Source organism: Megascapheus bottae, chromosome X (genome assembly GCF_031878675.1).
Source record: "Megascapheus bottae isolate mThoBot1 chromosome X, mThoBot2.hap1, whole genome shotgun sequence".
NCBI classification, from domain to species: Eukaryota; Metazoa; Chordata; class Mammalia; order Rodentia; family Geomyidae; genus Megascapheus; species Megascapheus bottae.
The window spans coordinates 104743233-104764300 of record NC_143547.1 but is presented as its reverse complement, the minus strand read 5'-3'; the positions used below and the strand labels follow the sequence as shown (position 1 = coordinate 104764300).

The 21068-nt window shown below is 57.4% G+C and overlaps 2 protein-coding genes across 4 annotated transcripts; both read right to left on the bottom strand.

The window, feature by feature from the left end:
• Positions 1-12: 12 nt before the first annotated feature.
• Srpk3 (SRSF protein kinase 3) lies at positions 13-4338 on the bottom strand. Of its 3 annotated transcripts, XM_090326353.1 has the most exons (16): positions 4265-4323; positions 4060-4190; positions 3785-3893; positions 3573-3660; positions 3223-3310; positions 2678-2784; positions 2442-2607; positions 2327-2352; positions 1771-1900; positions 1643-1684; positions 1445-1543; positions 1256-1356; positions 779-886; positions 632-701; positions 454-546; positions 13-344 (listed from the first exon to the last, which is right to left on the bottom strand). In XM_090326353.1, exons 1-16 carry the CDS (start codon positions 4321-4323, stop codon positions 160-162), a joined length of 1602 nt encoding a protein of 533 aa, XP_090182479.1. In that variant the 3' UTR covers positions 13-159. The 3 variants fall into 3 exon arrangements, with proteins under 3 accessions (XP_090182479.1, XP_090182477.1, XP_090182478.1); XM_090326351.1 differs by having other exon boundaries at positions 1445-1684; positions 4265-4338; XM_090326352.1 differs by having other exon boundaries at positions 1445-1684; positions 1771-1903.
• A 2226-nt stretch (positions 4339-6564) lies between these two features.
• Plxnb3 (plexin B3) lies at positions 6565-20569 on the bottom strand. Its single transcript, XM_090326927.1, has 34 exons — positions 19542-20569; positions 19047-19226; positions 18249-18377; positions 18060-18160; positions 17525-17654; positions 17213-17369; positions 17017-17125; positions 16819-16933; positions 16579-16704; positions 16377-16493; positions 16053-16146; positions 15798-15967; positions 15432-15583; positions 14636-14741; positions 13750-13880; positions 13066-13242; positions 12538-12733; positions 12179-12418; positions 11930-12091; positions 11705-11856; positions 11470-11570; positions 11165-11388; positions 10833-11011; positions 10185-10251; positions 9436-9763; positions 9212-9315; positions 9025-9118; positions 8486-8664; positions 8196-8356; positions 7714-7861; positions 7503-7567; positions 7353-7428; positions 7136-7210; positions 6565-6920 (listed from the first exon to the last, which is right to left on the bottom strand). The coding sequence occupies exons 1-34, from the start codon at positions 20559-20561 to the stop codon at positions 6816-6818; spliced, it is 5670 nt and encodes a 1889-aa protein (XP_090183053.1). The 5' UTR covers positions 20562-20569; the 3' UTR covers positions 6565-6815.
• Positions 20570-21068: the final 499 nt, after the last annotated feature.

The following is a 21068-nucleotide window of genomic DNA, read 5'->3' as shown; positions in this document are numbered from 1 at the left end:
GAAAAACACGCACTTTTCCCCCTCGGAGAGCCCTCCAGGTGAATCGCGGGCTATGAAGACGCTGGCATCGAGTGGGAGAGGCGAAGGAAGCTCCACTTTGAAAGCACTGAGCTGGGACACAGCTTGCCCAACCTGCTGCTCCCTGTGGCAGTGGGGAAGCTAAGGGTTGAGCCAGGGGTGCTGGAGACAGTCTGCAGCGCTGGCCCGCTTCTCCGGGAGGTATTCCATCATGGGCAGCAGGAAGGCACTGAACTGTGTGGCCTGCTCCAGGGGCCACTCGTACTTCTCCATGAGCACCTCATATAGGCCCCAGTGCTTGAGGTTATGGATGTGCCGCAGCTCTCCTAGGAGCCAGGAAACCTCAGTGAGTCTCCCTGCCAGGTTTCCTCCTGCCAGACCCAGGCCTTCCCTCTCGTACCCTACTCCAGGGGCCGGAGCCCACTCAGCCCCCACCTCTGCGGTTGAAGAACTCGCGGGAATAGCGGCCAGAGAGGGCGAAGGCGGGGGGGATGTCTCCCAGGAGCTCCACAATGTGAGCGATGTGGTCTGTGGGCACAGAGAGATAGGCAGGCTGCAGATGAGCCTGTGGGCTTCAGGCCATGAAGCTGAGCCCAAGGCCTGCCTCTCCTACCCTCATCACGACTGTAGTCTTCTCCAGAGTGAGGCTCGAACAGGTAGTCGCCAGTGGCTAGCTCAAAGGCCTGGAAGGAGGGGCAGATGAGGCTACTGGCAGACAAGCTAGCCCTGGGTGAGGGGCATGCAGGAGAGCAGGGTGTACCATGCACGCTGTGCTCCAGATGTCAGCTGGGGGTCCGTACTCTGCACCAATCAGCACCTCCACTGCCCGGTACTGTCGAGTCTGAATGTCCTCAGTGAAGTGCTTGTGCTGCAGGCAAGGGAAACCCTGGGGACGGGAGCCTGGGCCAAGCTGCGACTCCCTCCCAACCCTCCCACCTCTGGTTCACGCACCCAAGAGCCCCACGAGGCTCATTCTGATTCTTAGGCTCCCCAGACCCATAGATTGCAGGAGAGACTGGCCAGGTAGCCTGATGCTGGCTCCTTCCAGCGGCCCCTGCCTTTTGCCATGGATCCTGCTGACTGCAGGACCTTGTTGCCCCAGGGCAGCGGCAGGAAGTAGCTCTCAGTTGTGCAAGGGGAGCTGCCATGCCAACCTCTTGTCACACAATGGGCTCTGTGCCCTGTGGGCCCAGGCAGGGCTCCCCAAGAACAGCCTCCGTCCCCAAGGTACTCATACCACCCAGCAGGCATTGCCCAGGTCTGCGATCTTAATCTTGATCTTGTCTGCGTTTTGGGGCTCCAGGGGGTTCACCAGGAGGTTCGAAGCACCAAATGGTGCTGAAGAGAGAAGAGAAGGGAGAAGAGTTGAACTGAGTGACCCAGCTCTTGCACCACAGCTGTCCACTGCCCCGTCACCCGTACTCACTGCTGGGCGACAGGAGGCCCCCAGTCTCACGCTGGTTCGATGAGCCTGAGAGGATGGAGCAGGAGGCCGGCGAGAACAGGGAGCCTGAGAAGCCCGAGGTCTGCGAGCTGGGGCTGAGGCTGCGGTTGCCCCTCGGGGCAGGGGAAGAAGAAGCTGAGGAGGGCCCAGCCCTGGCACCCCCTGGGTGGCAACCTGAAGATGATGTGGAGCCACTGCCCCCCTCTAGTCTTGAGGCAGAATCTGGGGAGATGGGGCAGAGGTACGCATGAGCAGAGGCCGGCAGCCTGTGTGTGCCATGCAGCCCCGCGCCCTTCTTGGTGCCTCACCCTCAGCCTGGGCTGCGGCCTCCATGGCCTCCAGCCTCTGTAGGTCCCGCAGCCGCTCCTCCAGCAGTCGCTTCTGCTGTTTACGTTTGCGCCTCATCTTCTTCCTCTTGTTTTTGGACAGCTTACCGGTCTGCTGCCAAAGTGAGGTGACCCCGGGGCTCCAATGGGTGCTGCCCCTTGGTCCCCACCTCTCCCTTCTTTCTTTTTTTTTTTCTTTTTCGGCTCCTTCATGCTGCAAATGCTTCAGAGGACCTGGGTCTGCCTGGAGCCACTTCCTGCCCCCTCCCCTGCCCTAGGTGCAAAGAATCTGAACTAGCCATTTGGAGAAGACACGCTGTCCTGCCATGGAAGCCATGGTAGGCTCAGCTGCCTCTGAGGGCAGCCTGGGGCATGTGACCTAGTAGTCTATGTATCTCTCCATTGGGGCCATCCAGCCTGAAGTGCCAGTGCGGGCATGTGGGGCTGAGCTGGGACACGTGGGCTGAGGGGTAAGCTCTGACAAGGTGGCCTCCAGCGCACTCAGACAGGAAGATGGGGAAAGGGTGCCACCACTTACCAAGACCTCCTGGGGGGCAGTGCTGACTGGGGAGGGGAGGGAGAAAAGAGAGGGAGATTGAGGCAGAGACTGAGGCTCAGAGGCCCGGCCCGGCCCAGCATATGTTCTTGGTTACCTGTGGAGCGGGACACGGGTGGCGCCCCCGACTGCTGCCACTCTGTGGCCTCAGCAGCCAGTCGCCTAATGTAGGCGTCCCCGACACACAACAGGATGTTCTCGGGCTTGATGTCTGTGTGGATGATCTTGCACTTGGTGTGAAGGTAGTCCAGACCATGCAGCACCTGCAGAGGGCCAAGAGTGAACTGAAAAAGCCACACACATGCCACGCCCGGCCGGCAGGGCAGCACGTACCTGCCGCACAATACTCTTGACACAGGGCACAGGCAGCCCCTGGTAGTTGGACTTGATGATCCACTTGAGGAGCTGGTGGCCCAGGACCTCCAGCACCATGCACACGTCTGTGGCCTCGAGTGAAGGCACCCGAGGGTGTACATGGAAGACGGATACAAGCCCTACCCACACGCAGCTGCACAGGGGAACGAGACCCTAGCAGTGCTGTTATTTCCAGTGTCCCGCCATCGTCAGAGGCATGCCAATTGGAATGGCATATTTTGTGTTTCTCCTCTCAGACTAGCCCTGGGTCTTTGGCCAGTTAGGCTAACGGAACTGAAGTGGCGCCTGACACTTGGGGGAACTCAGCAACATCCACAATAATCACCAAGCTGTGTACCATGCCCACCCCAACCCAAATGCCTCCACAGGGTGGGGTTATTTTGTAGACTTGTTCCAGCGAGCAACAACCCCTGTCGGGCAGCAAATGGAGACCCCCGACACTTGAGAAGGGCTAAGCCAGCTCCTTTGCTGCCACACCGCTTCACTTGTCTTCTAAAGGATACGAACGCCATTAACCCCTGAGATCCTGAAGTCATCAATGAGCTGAACAATGGTCTCTCTTTTAGGGTCACTAGGGTCACTGTCCCGGACCTAGAACAAAAAGCCCAGGGGCCACAGATGGCTCTACGCCGCTCCTCACCTACTCCCCGGAAGTAGCTCTGCTCCCCACTCCACTCATCCAGTTGGGCCCCACTTGAAGAAAAACTTGTGCTGCTGCCAGCCCTCTAGAGTCTCCGTGTCAGTGGAGCCAGCGGCAGCCTGGCCCTCTGGGAGCCCCAGCAGGCCCTGCACCCACATTGCCAGGCCCTGGGCAGCTCCCAGGGAGCCCGGAGCGACAGGGGAGGTGCCTCACACATTTCAGGAGCTTGATCTCATCCACAGCTGTCTCGGTGTAATGCCCTGCGCTCTTCACCACTTTCAGGGCCACAAAGCGCTTGCGCCTGCAACATGGAGACCCTCATCGGTTATTGGCCCTGGCTACACTCACACAGCCATGGTCATAGTCTTAACCCAGGGGTGAGGCCAAGCCATCCATGGCCCCTGGAGCTTGTGAGAGTCACTCACTGGATGTCCCAACAGAGCCACACAGTGGAGAAGTGGCCCCAGCCCAGCTTGCGCACCACGTGGTACCGCCCATTGAAGAGGTCGCCGATCTTCACCGGGTAGTAGCCACCTGCCGAGGAAGCCAGGAGAGAAGAGTGGGTAAATGTCCTCCATTGTCTGTGTGGGCAGCCCAGTCCTGCCAGCCATCTGGCCCTCCAGCCACCCTAGTCTTCCAGGGCTGACCTGAACTTCCTGCACTGGCAATCGGGCCACATACACCCAAGATGGGACCTCACCCTTGCAGTAGTCCTTGGGGTCTTCCTGTTCCTCATCATCTGAGCCCAGGAGCCCCTGCAGCATCTGAGGCGCCACTGTGGCAGGGGCTAGTTCAGAGCCCGAGGACCCGGGCCCATAGGAGGTCTGCGAACTGCAGGGAGGGAGGGAGGGTAGGCCGTGAGCGCATGAGGTGCCAGGGACCCCAGGTGCCTGGCTGAGCCATACCTGCTGCTGCTTCCGTCACCACTGTCCCCCCCACCGCCACCGCTTGTGCTGGCACTCATCCTGGCCTCAGGGCCACAGCTCCGGCACCCTAGGCGGCTGCTCCTGTGGGGCCCAGCCGTGGCCTGTGCATTTATAGCCTCTGCTGCTGATCTCACCCGACTTTATAAATAGAATCCCAGCTGCTCAGCTGTGGGCAAGGTATGTGGCTCGGGGAGGGGGCAGTGCACAGAGCTGGCCCTGGAGGACCTGCCCCTGAGGCTGAGCCCCTCGGCTTTGCCCACACCCCAGGAGCAGAGCTGATAGGGCAGTGACTCAATCCGCAGAGACACCTAGAAGAAGACAGAGCACTCTGCGATCCTCTATGGCTGACTGTGATGGGGAAGTGTTAACAGGGTGACTGTCCTCAAGCTGAACCCCCCTTTTTTTCAATGTGTGCCAGTCCTGACACTCGGATTCATGGCTGCCCCTGAGCTTTTCTGCTCAAAGCTCCAGGGTGCTACCTCTTGAACCACAGCTCCCCTTCTGGCTTTTATCTGCTTTGTTGGACTAAAAGTCTCATAGACTTTTTGGCTCCAGCTGGCTTCAGAGTTCGATCCTCACGTCTCAGCCTCCTGAGTCGCCACTAGGATTATCGGCGTGAGCCACCAGCATCCAGCTTGAGTCCCACCTCTTCACACTGTAGGGCACAGGGCCTACTTTCGAAGTTCCCAAGCGTTCTTGGACATCCCCCTTAGCCCACTCAGGAGTGCTCCTGCTTATGTGTAGCTCTGGTCCTAGTTGCCTAGAGTCCGCAGGCATCTAAGACAAGTGGACAAGTGGGATCCCAGCTGTGCCTGGAAAGTGGGTGTCTTCTTTTTTTCTGCTAGTCCTGGATCTGAATTTGGGGCCTGGGCACTGTTCCTGACCTTCTTCGCCTCAAGGCTAGCACTCTACCTCTTGAGCCACAGCACCACTTCCGACTTTTTCTGTGTATGTGCTACTGAGGAATGGAACCCAGGGCTTCATGTATGTTAGGCAAGCACTCTACCAGCAAGCTAATTCCCAGCCACTGTCAACCTGCATGGCCTCCTCCTAGCCCTAGGGCAGGCTGCCCATGCTTTGTTTTCTGTCCCCATGAACACTTGCGAGGGGCCCATTGTGGGCCACCTCTGTCATGTTCACCCTGGGGAACAAACAGCCTGATGCTACTGCATAAAAGCTGGGTGGTGACAGGGGAGCCTGTGACCTTAGAACTGCATGGAAGACCAGGAAGAATTGGGAAATACAGCACACAGCAAGGTCTAAGGCCCACAGGTAAAACATGCTAGAAACTTCCACATGTCGGCCATACCGTAACATGGTTGGGGGCCCTGTCTGGGACTTTGGGTGTCAGTGAGGGCTCCGCTGAGACTGACAACCACTTTTGTTTTTTAGAAAGCTTATTCCAGATAGTTCTACAAGGGAATAGAGGGTCAAGGGTAGAGCGAGATGGCTCATACCTATAATCCAAGCTACTCAAAAGGCTGAGATCTGAGGATCAAGGTTCAAAGCCTGTCTGGGCACTAAAGTCTGTGAGACTCTTATCTGCAATTAACCACTAGAAAACCGGGAGTGGTGCTGTTGCTCAAGGGGTAGAGCGGTAGCCTTGAGCTGAAGAGCTCAGGGACAGTGCCCAGGCCCAGAGTTCAAGCCCCACAACTGACAATAAATAAATAAAGAAAGAAGAAAGAAAAAGAAAGAAAGAAAGAAAGAAAGAAAGAAAGAAAGAAAGAAAGAAAGAAAGAGCTGCGAGGCCAGTCATGAGCTGCTGCGACTGAGTGGAGTGCATGGCACTCGCATTGTTTATCGTAAGGTGGGAGAATGACCCAGTGTCCTGGCCCAGGAAAACTAAGTGTAGAGGTGGATCAGACATACATAGAGAGGGTAGCTTTCCTGCGCAGGGAGTCAGGAGAGGAGGGAGCAGGACAAACACTGAAGAGATGCTTTCACCTCTTTTGGGCAGCAGATTACAGCCAGAGGGTTAAGGGGGCTCCGATACCCATCTTTTTCTGTTGTCATTTTCTTTTTTTCTTCCCTAAAAATAGTTTTACACTTCTCGGTTTTTTTGTCCCCCCTCTCTCTAGCTCTTTATCTCCCCACCTCCCCCTTCCTCTTTCTCTGTCTGTCCCTCCTTCTCTCACCCCTCTGTTTCTCCCCCTTCTGTCCCTCCCTCCCTCTCTTTCCTTCTCCCCCACCTCACTGGGGACCATGAACTTTGACCATGCTTTTGATTCTTTCAGGAGAAGAAGGGACTAGAGATTGAGTTCTTTTTTTTTCTATAAACATGTATTTCTATTTTATTTCCAGATGTGATTCTTCAGCAAGCAAATAAATACAATGGGAGAGGGTAAGGATCGTTATAAATTAGAATAAGCTTGGGAATGGTAGATGGTGGGCACCATATCACACCCAGGCTTTGCCAGTCCCTCCTTGGCCCCTGGCTTGGTCCGGGGTCATAGCCACTTGCAGTGCTGGGTCCTGCTTGCTAGTGGTCTCCCAGCCGGTGAAGCTCGAGTGTCGCTGTGGGCCAAGCTCACAAGTCAGTCACTTTGTTCTCTACCAGGGCAGCAATTTGCTGCAGGCGGCAGGCCAGCTGCATTTTCTGGGCCACAGGGTCCTCTTCTAGGGCGCTGATGATCTGCCAAGGCAGCAGAGGCACCAGCCTGAGGCTCTAGGCCTCTGTCCATTAGCCCAGGAAGGCCCATTTCCCCAGCCTCTGGTCCAGCTCAGCTGGACACCTTACTTTCCCTCTGCCTGGATTGGGCTACCCCTCAGGAAGTTCTCAGGTCTCGACCTTCGCTTACCTTAATCCAAGTGCCTTATACCACACCGCCACAGTGTCGTGGGCCTCACCTGGTCATAATACCTGTGGATGTGGCTGTAGAGTTCCTGCAGGGCCTCCAGACACTGGGGGGCAGAGGTGTAGTTCTGGGGAGAGCATGAAGGGGGGCTGTGAGGACCTACGTAACCGGGCCTCAAGCCACAAGGCTCTCTCCTGGCCCCCACCCCACCCTGTCAGTTAGTCTCGCCATCAAGTGTGGAGGGATGCACAGCCTGAGCTGCATCTCACCCCAGAGAGCTCGGCCAAGACAGAGTTCATCTCCTGGTAGCTGGCGGGAGAGCTCTGGCGAATGTCCGCATAGTACCTGCAGGTGGCGGATGAGTTAGGTGTGGGCGGCCCCAGCCCCCCACCCCAGCCCTGCTGTCTTGTGACACCTACTTCTCCACCATCTGCTTGTAGCGAGGGATCTCCCGGGCGTAGAGCAGTTTATTCACCGGGGAATCCTGCTCCAGGTAGAGGAGGCACAAGGTATGAGCTGACCAGTGTCCGCCCTCCTGTCTCACACACACCCCTCCCCAACCCTGCGAAGAAGCCCTGTGCTTTCCCCTATGGGCTTTTATGCCTCCAGCACTGTTGGCTCTGGCCTTACCCGGCCTACTTTGTGTTCTGAGACTGTGCAGGAGTCAATGAAGGTCTGCGCGATGACAGCCAAGACAGCATCCACATTGTCCGGCACTTGCACGTCAAAGATGAGCTGTGGGTTCTTCAACGTGTTCACCCAGAACCGCAACAACAAGCTGGGGACGCACGTTGAGTGTGGAGATGAGGCTTGTTTCCTCACTGGACCCTCCCATCCTCGCGCACTCCAGCCCCACTCGCTTTACAGGGTGTCTGGTTGCTCGAGCTGGGAGCTGGGCCGCAGGAGTCCATGTTTACTTTCATGGCCCAGTGGCCTGGGCTCCCGAGTCCCTTTCCTATGAGCTCGTGCTGGCAGGGGAGGTGGGGATGCAGATATGCAAGGTGAATGCTTCAAAGCTGGCTTCCTGTCTCATACCTGCTGCCATGCCCTAGTAATGCCATTGTCCCCTGTGACTCAGTGGAGCATGCGCACAGTGAGTGTGGGAAAGCTACCTGTTTGTCTTCCAGATGTGCAGGGTCTCAGGGTCTTCAATGCCGTGCTTCTCTGCCAACTCATCGAGGAAGTCAAACAGGTACTTGATGGCGATGGGGACTGGTCGGTTCACACTAAGGATGGCCTGGAACGTGTCATCCACAAACTTCTGCAGTGTGCCCTGCAAGGCAGGGGATGGAGGGCATGTGGAAGGCAGAGTATGAAGGGGCCTGTCACCCTTCTTCTCCAGGACCACGCTGCTCCCCAACTCAATCAGACTATGCCCCCCCCCAGCCCCAGCCACACTGACCTTCATGGACAATAGACGGGTGAGGTAGATTTCCGGAATGGCCTTGGCTCGAGCCCGCTCCCGCTCCCGCTCCCGCACACTGCTGCGCCTGGATTTCGCCCCTTCCGATTCCTCAGCAGCTTTCACTAGGTGCCAGAGCCGTAGGCCATCCTCTTCAGCATCCTCCAGCATGGGAATATCTGAGGGAGTGGGCACCTGGCCTCAGTCCATGCTCCTGCCCCTAAGCTGTGCCAGTGGCCTCGGATGTGCAGCCCACCCTCCCGCAGGGGTGGGCAGGGTAGAGAGCAGGGACAAGAAGGGGGGCCATGGCCCAGAAGTTTGCTCAACCTGACATGCCATGGGTTCAAATCTTCCACTCCTTGCTTTAACCTACAGCTTTGGCTAGCGCCACTGGCAAGGTGGAGTGGGTGACCGAGGCCAGTCCTATGGCATGCCTTGCGTTCCTAGTTGCTCAGCCTGGGCTGTGGGAACTGTAGACTAGGGCCCACGCTTGTTCTCATGGCACCCCCAGCCCCCAGCAGTTGGGCCAAAATTCTCACTCTCTCCAGAAGGGCAGCTCTGAGCCAGGCTCTGGGACACAGCGCCACCATTGGGTAGCTGTGGGATCAGCACCACGGTTGCTCCGTCTGGAACCTGCAGGCCAATAGTGGAGCAGCATATAAGCCCTGCACTGGCCTTGCAGCATGCCCTGCAGCCCACTCACCCACTTTGCCACTCAGCCAGCACCTTGTAGTGCTGCAGCGTGTTGAGTCTCTTCCAGTGGTTTTGAGTCACTGAGGTCAAGTCCTCATCTGACAGGGTGAGGTGGCCAGCCAGGCCTGAGCGCCACTCTGAGGACGCAGGGAATCACATTGGCATGGTCTCTTCCCAACCTTCCCATTGGTAGAACTAAATGGCCGCCAGAGGAACAGGGCTGGGTGTGGAGAGGGGAGGGGGCGTGGGACTCTCACCAAGGTCTAGGGCCTGCACTGAAGGCCTCTGGGAGTAAGGGGTGCCCTTGTAGACTTGGTCCAACACCTTCTCCTTAACTTGGGTAATGGTGTCCGTGTCGAGTACCCGGGCTGGCACTCGCTGTACTTCGCTGCTCCCTGCCACCCCGCCAGCCCCTGGGCCCACCAGCACCGTCAGCGTCAGGGGCTGGAAGTCCACGTCCTCCCGCAGCAGGTGGCTGTCATTCAGCGTCCGTTTTGCCTTGCCTGTCACAGCATCCACAGGGCCCTTGTCCACCTGGTACTTTATGGCTCGGAAAAGCATGTACAGGGGCTCACCGGCTACCTCCTGCAACCATCAACATGGACAGGCATTCACTCCAGGGCACTGCACCCAGCAAGGCACAGCAGAGGGCATGAAGAGAGAGCGGGGAACAGCCTCCAGTAAGGAAGGAAAGGACAGCAGCTCATGCAAGCCTCTGGACTAGGGCCTCGAGCCCTTCTTGCCTCTGACTGGCATCCAGGTAGGCAAAGAATCTGGAGCCTTCCCTTCCCAGCACTCTTTAGCTCAGCTTCATAGTGGATCTGCTGAGCACGGGGAAGGATCTTAGGGCCTGTATCTAATGCTGTATCCTGAGTCCCAGCCAGAGGCCTTAGGGGAATTTGGGCACAGGTCAGAGAGGCCACAGGCAGGCAGCAGCTCTCAAGTGTTGGGATATTAGAAGGGTGCCATCAAGCGCTGACGGAACTACCTGGACAGTGCCCCTTACCCTGAGGAAGGCATATAGACATATGGACAGCCAGTTAGTGAGCAGCTTCTCCACCATGGTCTCCGTCCTGTGGAAGGAAGCCCAGGTCTGTGGTAAAGACGATCTTCAACTCCCCCCACTGCCCCCCCCATTTTGTGTGTGTTACTCCTAGAGCTTGAACTCAGGGCCTGGAAGCTGTTCCTTAGCTTTTATGCTATCACTTGAGTCACAGCTCCACTTCTGGCTTTTTGGTGATTATTAGAGACAAGAGTTTCATGGACTTTCCTGCCTGCGGCTTTTTTTTTCTCGTCCTGGGGCTTGAATAATTCAGGGCATGAGCACTGTTCTTGTGCTTTCCTCAAGGCTAGAGCTCTACCACTTGAGCCACAGCACCACTTCTGGATTTTCTATGGATGTGATACTGAGGAATGGAACCCAGGGCTTCATGCACACTAGGCAAGCACTGTACCACTAGTCCACACTCCCGGCCCCCAGAGCTGGCTTTGAACTGCACTCCTCAGATCTCAGCCTTTTGAGTAGCTGGGATTACAGGTGTGAGCCACTGGCACCCAGCCTCAACTCCCATTTCAGCCCTGTTCCCAAGGCTCCCGGTCGCCCACCCCAGGGACAGTGTGCAGTCCCTGCCACCATATCCAAGTCAAGACCAACCTGCGCAGCATAAGTTTGGGGTTCTTGTGGATGTAATGGGCCGCCAGGTCACCAAGCAAGGTCCTCATGATGTCGGTCAAGTACTCCAGCTTGCTGTGCAGGGCCAGAGACAGCAGTGAAGCGACGTGGCAGCGGTCCCTCTGCGAAAAGCTGGGCTGCTCCTCCAGGGTGTGGATGAGCTAGGCAGGGAGCTGGCATTCACTTCAGGAAACTCCCTGCATCCCCCTGTCTGGCCATCCCTCTTGCCCAGTCTGACCCATTGTCAGAGCCGTGTTGCTGTCAGGTGAGGCTCCCTGCTGCCCACCCCGCCCTCCAGTGTCCAGGTGACTCACTGTGAGGAGGAAGAGCTTGCTGTTGAGCAGGTTGGAGAGCTGTGTGAGCCCCTGGCACACAGTGGCACGGCGGCCCTCCTCCACAGACCCCTCAAACTCGGGCCGCAGTGGGCAGCCACCATGACCAGGGAAGAAGGCACGCTCGGCGTACGTGTGGTAGTCCAGGAAGGGGATCCCGCTGGCCTCCAGGTCGCTGCTGAGGTCTGTCATCTCAGTCATGAGGTCTGCGGCAGGGAACCATCACGGTTTGCGCTCAGGCCTTGCAGGGTCGCCGGCCCCCTTCAGCCCACCTCCGAGCACCAAACCTGTGAACTCCTTGCGGCACTGGTCTCCCACTCCAGTCTCTAAGTTCTCTAGCTGCACTAGAACTTTCTGGTAGTCCCGCAGGGCTTGCTTGCTTTTGTGCCTGGGCCCAAAGAGCAAATGTCAGCCATGGGCTCAGAGCAGCCTGGCTGCCTGCCTGAGCTCTGAACCGGGGAAGTCCTGTGGGTCACAATGAAGGAAATGTGCCCAAGCTCCGTGAGCTGGGAGAGGCCTTACCTGTACATGAGGGTCAGAAGCAGCACGGCAGTGGTGAGCACGGCAGCACCCATGCCCAGGCCCACTTGCGCCTCCACAGGGAACATGGATATGGCGGGCTCTACCTCGTACTGAACAGGGCCCAGGGCCAAGCGTACATTGCCCATCTGTACCTGCATGGGAGGGGCTCCTGAGCTCCGGCCTGCCGTGCTTGGCATGGCTATGGTGGGGGCAGGGTGTACTCACTACAAACTGTGGCAGGCCACTGGAGCTGTTGGTGGGTTGAGGGGCTCGTGGGGGTGGCTCGCAGTACAGGTGGGTGAGTGTGAGCGTCTTCACCAGGCACTCGCCATCCCCGATGTGCACTCTCACCTCCTCCTTGCTGATTCCCAGGTTGAGGCCCTCCCCCTGGGATGCATACCAGGAGCCTGAGTCTGGAGAGCCTGCAACAGGGCATCCTAGTACCCTGGCAATGCCCAGTGGCAGTAAGCGTACCTCTACATCCAACACGTGGCCTGGCTTCAGGCGGTAGGGCCGGGCGAGCCCGTCACGACTCAGAGGTGCCAGACGGGGATTGGGCTGGTACAGGAAAGCCTGGCCCCCATTGGCACTGGTGAAGTCCACATGCACGTTGTCTAGGGCAAAAAACACCCGCTTCGGGTGGGCCCCCTCTGGTACTGCAGGGCTGCGGCACAGGAGGAGGCTGGACGAGTTCACAGAACAGACTGTAGAGCACTGGGGTAAGATGGTGGGTTGCCGTCCAGTTAGCTAGGGGCTTCTTTGCACCCTCCTGCCTCCCTCCGTGCATGTGGCTCAGGCTCAGCCGTGCCACCCGCTGCGGTGGGTAGACATACTTGCAACAAGCCCCCCTCAAGCTGAATACAGGCACGTGGCTCCGCAGCAGGAGCACCGCAGCTCCTTCTTGACTTCAGGTCCTGGTCCTGGGCCGCCAAAGTCTCGTCTTCTGTCTCAGCTTCCAGCCACACAGACAACAAGGGCTGCCACACCACATCCAGGCCTGTACCCCTGACACGGATCAGCCGCCCACCGCTGGGCCAGGATGAAAGTCAGAGAGGCACAAGGGTACAGGGAAGCCCGCCCAACTCACCCATTTTCCTTTTTTTTTTTTTGCCAGTCCTGGGACTGGAACTCAGGGTCTGGGCACTGTCCCTGAGCTTCTTTTGCTCAAGACTTAGCACTCTACCACTTGAGCCACAGAGAAGAATTTCACCAACTTTTCTGCCTGGGCTGGCTTTGAACCGTACTCCTCAGACCTCAGCCTGCTGACTAGTTACGATTACAGGCATGAGCTCCCGGCATTCAACTCCCATTTTCCCTCTGACTTAGTGTTCAGCTGCTTGTGGGCTGGCCAGGCTACTCACCCCCGGAAGCTGACACTGGGTTCTGCTGCCACAAGCTGAGGATTGGCAGTGTAGTGAAAGGGACTGGTGAGCAGCTTGCGTTCGGCATGGCCAAAAACCACAAGGACCACTGCTTCTCCTGGCATGGCCTGGGGCAGGGTGCGACACACAATGGCCTCTGGACATACAGGTTCCAGGCTGCAGAGTGAAGGAGATGTCTCACCCCGGGCTCTCATTACTGCTCTCCAACCTAGCCGTGGCCTGGTCACCTATGAAGGCCCCACTTGCCTTCTCCAACAAGGACAGAAATCACTGCAAATTGGCATCATACCACTTTATTTGCAATCGGATGACCTATCTATCTATCTATCTATCATCTCTTTTGCTGGTACTCGAGCTTAAAGTCAGCCTAGGCACTTATCCCTCAGCTTTTTCATTCAAGGATGGTGCTCTACCATTTGAGCCACAACTCCACTTCTGGCTTTTTGGAAAAATCCCACGTACTTTTCTGCCTAGGTTAGCTTCTAACCACGATCCTCTGATCACAGCCTCTGGAGTAGCTAGGTAGATGGAATTCTTGGATCCACTGTCCCCACTGGAGGAGAGGGGATAGTAAAGCCTGCTGGAAGCGCCCTCCACATGAGAGCAGCCGGCATTGCTGGAGGTCGTCACCATGCCTGGTGGGCAGCAGGGCTAGATACTCACATGGGGCAGGGTTGGCCACCCACAAAGGCGCTGATGTTGCCTCCTGTCTGAAGGTGGTGCCCATGGATAGTGAGCTGGGTACCGCCTGCCTGGGGGCCCCACCGTGGACTCAGGCTCAGCAGGATGGGGTCCTGGAGAACAGGAAAGACTGAGGTAGGATAACAGCTTGGTATTACACTACGTATTCCCAAGGCCTTACAGCTGTGTGGAGCAGGCCTGCCTCGTGGCTTCCCAAGGGTCAGGGGCTCCTTCCAGAAGCACTGTGCCCTCCTTCTGCATCCCTGTACTGGCCAGCTTTTCCCCTGTCTGCCACTGCCCTATAAGGAGGGCTCTGCTTTTACTACCGGTTTCTGTCTCAAGGGACAGTTTGCATACTCAAAAGCCCTGGGCTGGAAACACTGACATCCACCTGCCCCTTGGGGTACTACAGGTGACAAGCAGAATTCCTGTCGTAACCTACCCCGGTTGCTACCTTTCCTATCCTGGTCTTATGACTCCAGCAATGGCACACTACGTGCCTAGGGCATAGGTTGCCATGTTGAGGCAGCCCGCCCCGTTTTCCCCATCCCCTGTGCCTTCAGGCAACTAGGCCTTCCACAAGTCCTGACAGTTGTGTGCTCAGACTGGTCTGCCTGCCTGCTGTGCTTGCTGCCCGCTGCCATATACCTCCCTCCTGGACAGCTGCCAATGGCGGTGTCCTTGCCATCTTGTCACTTGCCTCAGTTGCTCTTCACGGAGATCACATGGACTGCCATTTGGATGTACAGCCTTGGAACCGCTTTGATATCCTCACTGGGTAACCATCCCACCCCCTTCCCACCATCCTAACGCCCTCCTTCCTTCCCACCATGTTTTACGTTATGACTGCTTCAGAGAAAGCACTGACCTGATAGGTGAAGCGCTGGCTGGAGATGCCAGGTGGTCGACTCTTAATGGCTACTTGGACTGGCCCCGCAGTGCCATTGGGGGCAGGAGATGTCACACACACAATCCTGTGAAGCCAAGGTCCAGTAGCTGCTCAGCGCCCTGGAGAGGTTTGGCAGCCTGCCAGCTGCTGCCTGGAGGCTGCTTCTTTCCCTCCCGTGCTTGTTTTCCTTTTGTACTGTGACCCAGGGCCCCACATTTCTTGGCTACAAGCTTCCCTTCTCTTTGGGTGGCCAGTTTCTTTTGTTTTTTGCCAGTCCTGGGCTGAGCACTGTCCTTGGACTTTCTCAAGGCTAGAGCTCTACCACTTGAGCCTCAGCACCACTTCCAGCTTTTTACTATGTATGTGGTACTGAGGAATTGAACCCGGGTCTTCGTGCATGCTAGGCAAGCACTCTACCACTAGGCCAAATTCCCAGCCATGGGTGGCCAGTTTCTTTCTTTCTTTGTTTTTGGTGTCAGTCCTGGGCTTGAACTCAGGGCCTGGACATTTTTTTTTTGCTCAAGGCTAGCACTTCATCGCTTGAACCACAGCTCCACTTGCAGCTTTTTAAAAATTCTTAATAGTTTATCAAAGAGTCTTACAGGCTTTCTTGCCTAGTCCGGCTTCTGTCCATGATTCTCAGATGTCAGCCTGCTGAGTAGCTAGGATGACAGGCACAGGCCACCAGTGCCAGCTTAGGATAGCAGTTTCTGAGGACGCACTAGGAGTAGCGTCCCCACCCACACACCCATCCACTCCTGCCCAGGGGCCTCACCGGGTGGAAGTGCGGTAGAGAAAAGGGTCCGGACTGCAGGGCCGGCCAGCTACACTCACAGCATCCTGCACATCAGCAAAATCCCGGCCCAGGTTGGAGCCCAGGATGGTGATTGCCAAGCCACCCTCTGGGGGGCCAGTCAGGGGCTCAATCTATATCACAGAAAGATGGCAGATGGATTTTCCCACCTGAGCACCTCACTCAGCCAGTCAGACTGTGACTGAAGCAAGCTTCTAAGGATTGGGGGACTGAGGCAAGGGTGGAGTAACAACAGGGCAGAAGGCTAGGGAAGAAGGAGGGGGCGTGGCTGGGAAGTGAGGCCCGCCCCTTCCTGTCTCCTGCCAGGCGGGCCAGCCGGGAGCTCACCGCATCAATGCTGGGTGTAGGACACAGCTGCTCCACGGAGCCTGGTGGGCACAGCGGGCCATAACGACAGGCTGGCTGGCCGTCGCTGCACCACAGGCAGCCCAGGCTCCTATTGGCTGCCTGGCAGTGGCTGCAGTCCGGGTGGCCCACAGTGCAGTCATACAGGGTCACTAGGGGCGTCAAGCAGCAGGCTGAAACACCACCCTCCTGTTGTCCTCCCTGCCTCTGGCTGCCTTGTTACCCCCTGCGACTCACCATGAAGGGCTTGGGCATTGTCCAGACGTTGTATGTCATCCCGAGTGACGTAGACAGGCACCGGGAGCTCCCGCTGGGACAGAGACAAGTGGAACTGTGGGCAGAGGGCAGGATGAGGCTGGAGGCGTCTCTGCCTCCCGCCTCCTCAAGAACATGCCACCCCTAGAATGAGTATGATTGGCCACTACAGCCCAGGGCATAGTGTTCCTGACACACAGCAACATTATGGGCAGAGCAGGATGAAAGGGGACTGAGAAAAGTGGGGACTAGAGGGCTAGAGAAAGTGTCCCGTGGTAAGTGAAGTTGGCTGGGGAGCCCCCCCACCTGCTGGACCTGGCAGTGGATGAGGCCTGTGTCTCCATCTGTGTTCTCTAGGGAGGCTGCTACCCTCTTCAGTTCTCCAGGCAGCTCCAGCCAGCAATGGTAGTTGGCAGGAAGACCCTGGGGGGAGATGCACAGGTCAGTCACCCGGGCACTCTCACCTCTCCCCATCGTGCACCCCCTCCCTTCCTGCTTGACTACTCACTTGGAAATAGTGCAGATTCCGAACATATAGGGTCAAATGGCTCTCCCAGCCCACAGGCACCAACTGGGGACCTGCCAGGCCTTCAATCTGGGGGCAAGCCCCTGGGCCACGAACCTGGATATCCACCTGGAGAAATGAGAGCTTTTAGCTCTTTCAAAAACCTAAAGGTGCATCCTGTGCCTATAGTGGTGGCCATGGCAGGTTGAGCAGGAGAAGGGAGACGTGGGGGTCAACACCCACCTCGTGCGTGCTGTACACTGTTTTCTCACCCTCTGGGCAGTGCTCTCCATATATACAGCGGTTGCTCTGGGGGCACCAATGGCACCGCCAGACGCTGCTCACACATGTGCGGCACCTGCAGAGGCATGGGTCTGCTCAGGCTGGGAGCTGTCTGCGGTTGTCACCCCTACCCACCAGGAACCAGACCCAGAAACTCACGGGGCGGCCACCTCCAAGGCCTGGACAGCACTGCAGTCATAGAAGGAGAAGTTGGTGACAGCCACGGTCACATCCTCAAACATCAGGGCCAGGGGCAAGGTGACATGGTCTGGGAGGGGTTAGAGGTAGCAGAGGTTATGCGGCTCCTGCCCACCCCAGTGCCAACCTTGGATGGCTACTCAGGAGACCCCCTCACCTGTGCCTGGAGGGTTAAGTGGCACCTGGTCTTGTGGAGGGGTGACACAGGTCACTTGGGGCCCTTCCACATGTGCCAGACTGTCGTGGTCCCCAAAGGCGCAATGGAAGTATTCATCCACAGCCAGGTTGGGCAGCCGGGGAACAAACAAGATCACCTGGGATGTGTAAGAGGAAAACAGATAGCCAAGAGCAGAGTGGTGTGGCTTGAAGGTAAAGGCCATGGTGGGATGTGAGCAGAGGCGGTGAGTGGGTCATATCCCCACAGGCAAGGGCCATGCTGTCTAGACGATGGGCAGTGTCAGACACCTACCTGGCCCTGCTCCTGGCGGGCATGGTGGGCTGGCAGCAGGCTCTGGATGTGGAGACAGTGATTGTCTTCATAGCTCCACAACCACTGGCTGGGCTGGGCTGCCCGTGTGCACTGACTTTTCCGGGTACACCTGCCAGGCAGGGACCCATTGAGTCATTGTGTGCGTGCCAGGCTTCTTGGATGCCTGGTAATAGGGGGATGAGACTTTGGCCTAGACTGTGAGTGAGAAGGGTCACTCTTGGCAAGACTGTTAGGGATTCCTGAGCTGCTGCAGGAAAGTTGAAATGGGCAAAGGGACATTAGCAGATGGGTAAGGGTCTTTGAGAAGTGACCGGCCTGGACCTGAGGCAGGGCTCTGCAAATGAGACATGAACAGGAGGGGCAATCAGAAAGTGAGCACTGCCCACATTCATGGCTTAGTGGGCTGGAGCAGGACAGAGAAACTCATAGATGTCCTGAGTTAGTAAGCAATCATGGCTGCCTTCACAGCCGACACACCTATGGGTCCAAGTCAAGGCTTAGGCTCCACACTCACCTGCCCTGAAGGATGCACCAACCACACAAGGGGTCCTGGGCAAGAAGGCAGCTGGTACAGTCGGGGAACTGAGGGCAGGCTGCCACCGGCACGCGGTCCACCTGTACAGGCAGCAAGGGACAGATACTATAGCTACAGAGACGCGGGCCTCGTAGAGCTCCATCTCCACCTGCCTGGGACAGGTCTCACCTGTTGGGCAGTCAAGACATAGACGTGGCCACCACTACTGTCTACCAGTAGGTCTGGGCTGATGGCTGAGCCCGGAGGCCCCACTTGTTGAGAGTGATATATCTGGCCTTGAGAGCTGTTGAGAAAAACCTGGGCAGGGGCACAAGGACAGTCCTTGGGCCATACTGCCAGCTAAGGCCAGCTGTCCAGATGGCCAGAAGCTGAGTGCGCAGCGTTCCTGTGTTCCTCCTACCAGGGGCTCTTTTTTAGGAACATTAGGAGTCTCAGGAAGGAACTCCCCCTCCCCCTAGCCACTCCCTTTCCTGCTAGGCCAACTAGGAGAGTTGTTGTCACTTTTCCTACTCTGCGCTCTCAGGGCTATAGGGACTCCCCAGGAAGGCGCAATGTTGGGACAACAGGGATGCCCTGACTGACGCCCTTGGATTTCAGGCCATTCTGTGATGCAGGAGAACAGCTACAAAGAGATAAGCAAGTTAGTAGGCGGGAAGAGGTCATCCAGGCTGTCTTGACCAACTCTGAGGTCAGGCCTGCCTGGTACGAATGCCTATCCACCTTGATTATTGATTCCTGTTAGAGTAGGCAGAGAGGCTCATGGGCAGTCACCTGTCTCAAAGCCAGAGCAGGGTATGGCCCTACCGAATGCCTAGGTGTGGCAAGACAATGCCACCTATCAGCAGGATGCACGCTGACAGGGGCTGGGTCCTGGAAAACTTCCCTGAGCCATTGGTAACAGAAACACCCGGCCTGGCAGTGTGGCGAGCACTTAGGGCAAGTCTTGTCCGCTGGTCAGGTTCTTACCTTATGTAGCTGGCCCTGGGTGTCCCCTACGAAGGCTATTGTGTGCCCATCTGCCTGGAGGGCTGCCACGGCACTGATGGGCTGCTGGAGCTTCAGCACAGGCTGGGCCTGCACAGGCTGGCGGCCAGAAATCGGGCTGGGGGTATGTTCATCACCACAGGGATAGGACTTTGGGGAGTCCTAGAGGGCAAAGAGTGATCAATGAGCTCCCAGGAGAGATAGGTCACTCCCCTAGGCCCAAGGTGTTGGTAGAAGACACCTAAGCAGCCAGCGAGAAGGAAGCCAGGAAGGACCTAGAGGGCCAAAACACTGGGCCCCTGAGCCCTGAAGCATGCCAAGCTAGAGACAGAGTTGGCTCTCTACTGACTTTCTATAGGCAAGAGTACCCCTGCTCCATGCCACAGAAGGAGAGGGCTAGACAGACCGGCAAGCAAGACGAGAAAGGGAAGGAGGGAGCCTGGGTAGGAATTGGGGAGTTGGTCTTTGGCTACTCACGGGGGGCAGAGTGACACAACGTGATGTGACACCATATTCCACAGTCGCTTCTTCTATGCCACTGGAGCTGCGGCCGCCACTCGTGTAGCAGAGTCGCCGGGCCTCCTCCATGCTCCTATCCAGCTCAGCCAGGGAAAAGGTACACAGAGTCCCATAGGTTCCCTTGGGGCCTGCAGCGAATGCCCCTAACAAGGTGCCAGAGGCAAGGAAGGCAGCCTGGATGAGGCCTTGGCCCTGGCAGGCAAAGGGCACTTCCACATAGGAGTAAAGGTTGGCATCTCCCAGACAGACACGGGCCACATAAGAACGGTACTCAGCCTGGGCCCGGGCCCCACGACGGCGGAAAACGAAGTAGGCAGAGTGGGCATCAGCAAAGGCCCCCACATAGCTGTTGTTGTAGTCTGAGAAGTCGCCTACCACCAAGCGGCCCAGGCCCTCACTTGAGAAGGGCTGGGGCCCAGCCAGCTGGCGCACGGTTAGTGGTGGCACTCCTGCTGACAGCTTCCCTGCTAGGCCGCGGGCCACCAGCAGGAGGTCTTGGCCTGGCAAGGGCACCACTAGACCCACTGTTGCCACTCCTGGGGTGTTGGCAGCCACAAATTGCCCATCACCAGGGTCTTCGGGCCGATACAGCACCTCGGCCACATTGTCAAGGTGCCGCTTCTCACATACACCTTGCCTTACCTGCCCACAAGCCACCAGCTCCTGGGTCCTGCTGCTCACCAGCAAGAGCTGGTTGGCATTGTCAGTGAGCCTGGCCTGCGGGCACTCGCCTGGTTCATGGAAAGGCACACAGTCGGGACTGTCCATGACAGGCCCGGTGACAGCCACAGCCTCCATGTGCAGCTCAGGGCTGAGCTGGAAGAGGCGGTTCACTGCCCCCACGTAGAGTGTACCCCGGCCTGGTGCCAGCGCCAAGTGGTTCAAGGTGGTGTTGGGTGCAAAGAAGCGATGGGCTCCAAAGTGGGACGGTAGCAGCAATAGCAGGAGGTGGAGGCAGAAGGGAGGCCGGAGAGCCATCCTCACCGCGGCCTGTGGAGACGTCTCCGCGTGAGGCCAGCGCGCCAGGCCCCGCCGGCATTCCCCACTCAGAGCACAAGGGGCCAACGTAGACAGAGACTGACAAGTGAACCGGGGCACACATGGAGTCAAGGAAGGCAGAATGGAGACCGCAAGAAGAGAGAGGTTCATAGTCAGGGAGGGAGGAGGGGGGAAGAAGGCTAAAAGACAGAGAGAAAAATACAGAGAGAGCACAGACAAGCAGCCAGAGAGAAGAGGACAGAAAACAAGGACAAAGAAAGTGGCCATGAGTTAGAGAAAGAGACGAGTGGGATGAGGGCATGCGTGTGTCTGGGCACATGTGCACACACAAGGATAGAATTATTTCGTCTTCGTATGCATGTGGATGAGAAGAGAGGGACATCCTGACATGCACGAGCAGCAAGGCTCTGATCGACAGAGTGGGCAGTGAAGCGGGGGAGATGGGAGCAGGAAGACGAATGGAAGCCACAGCCACAGAGTGACCCT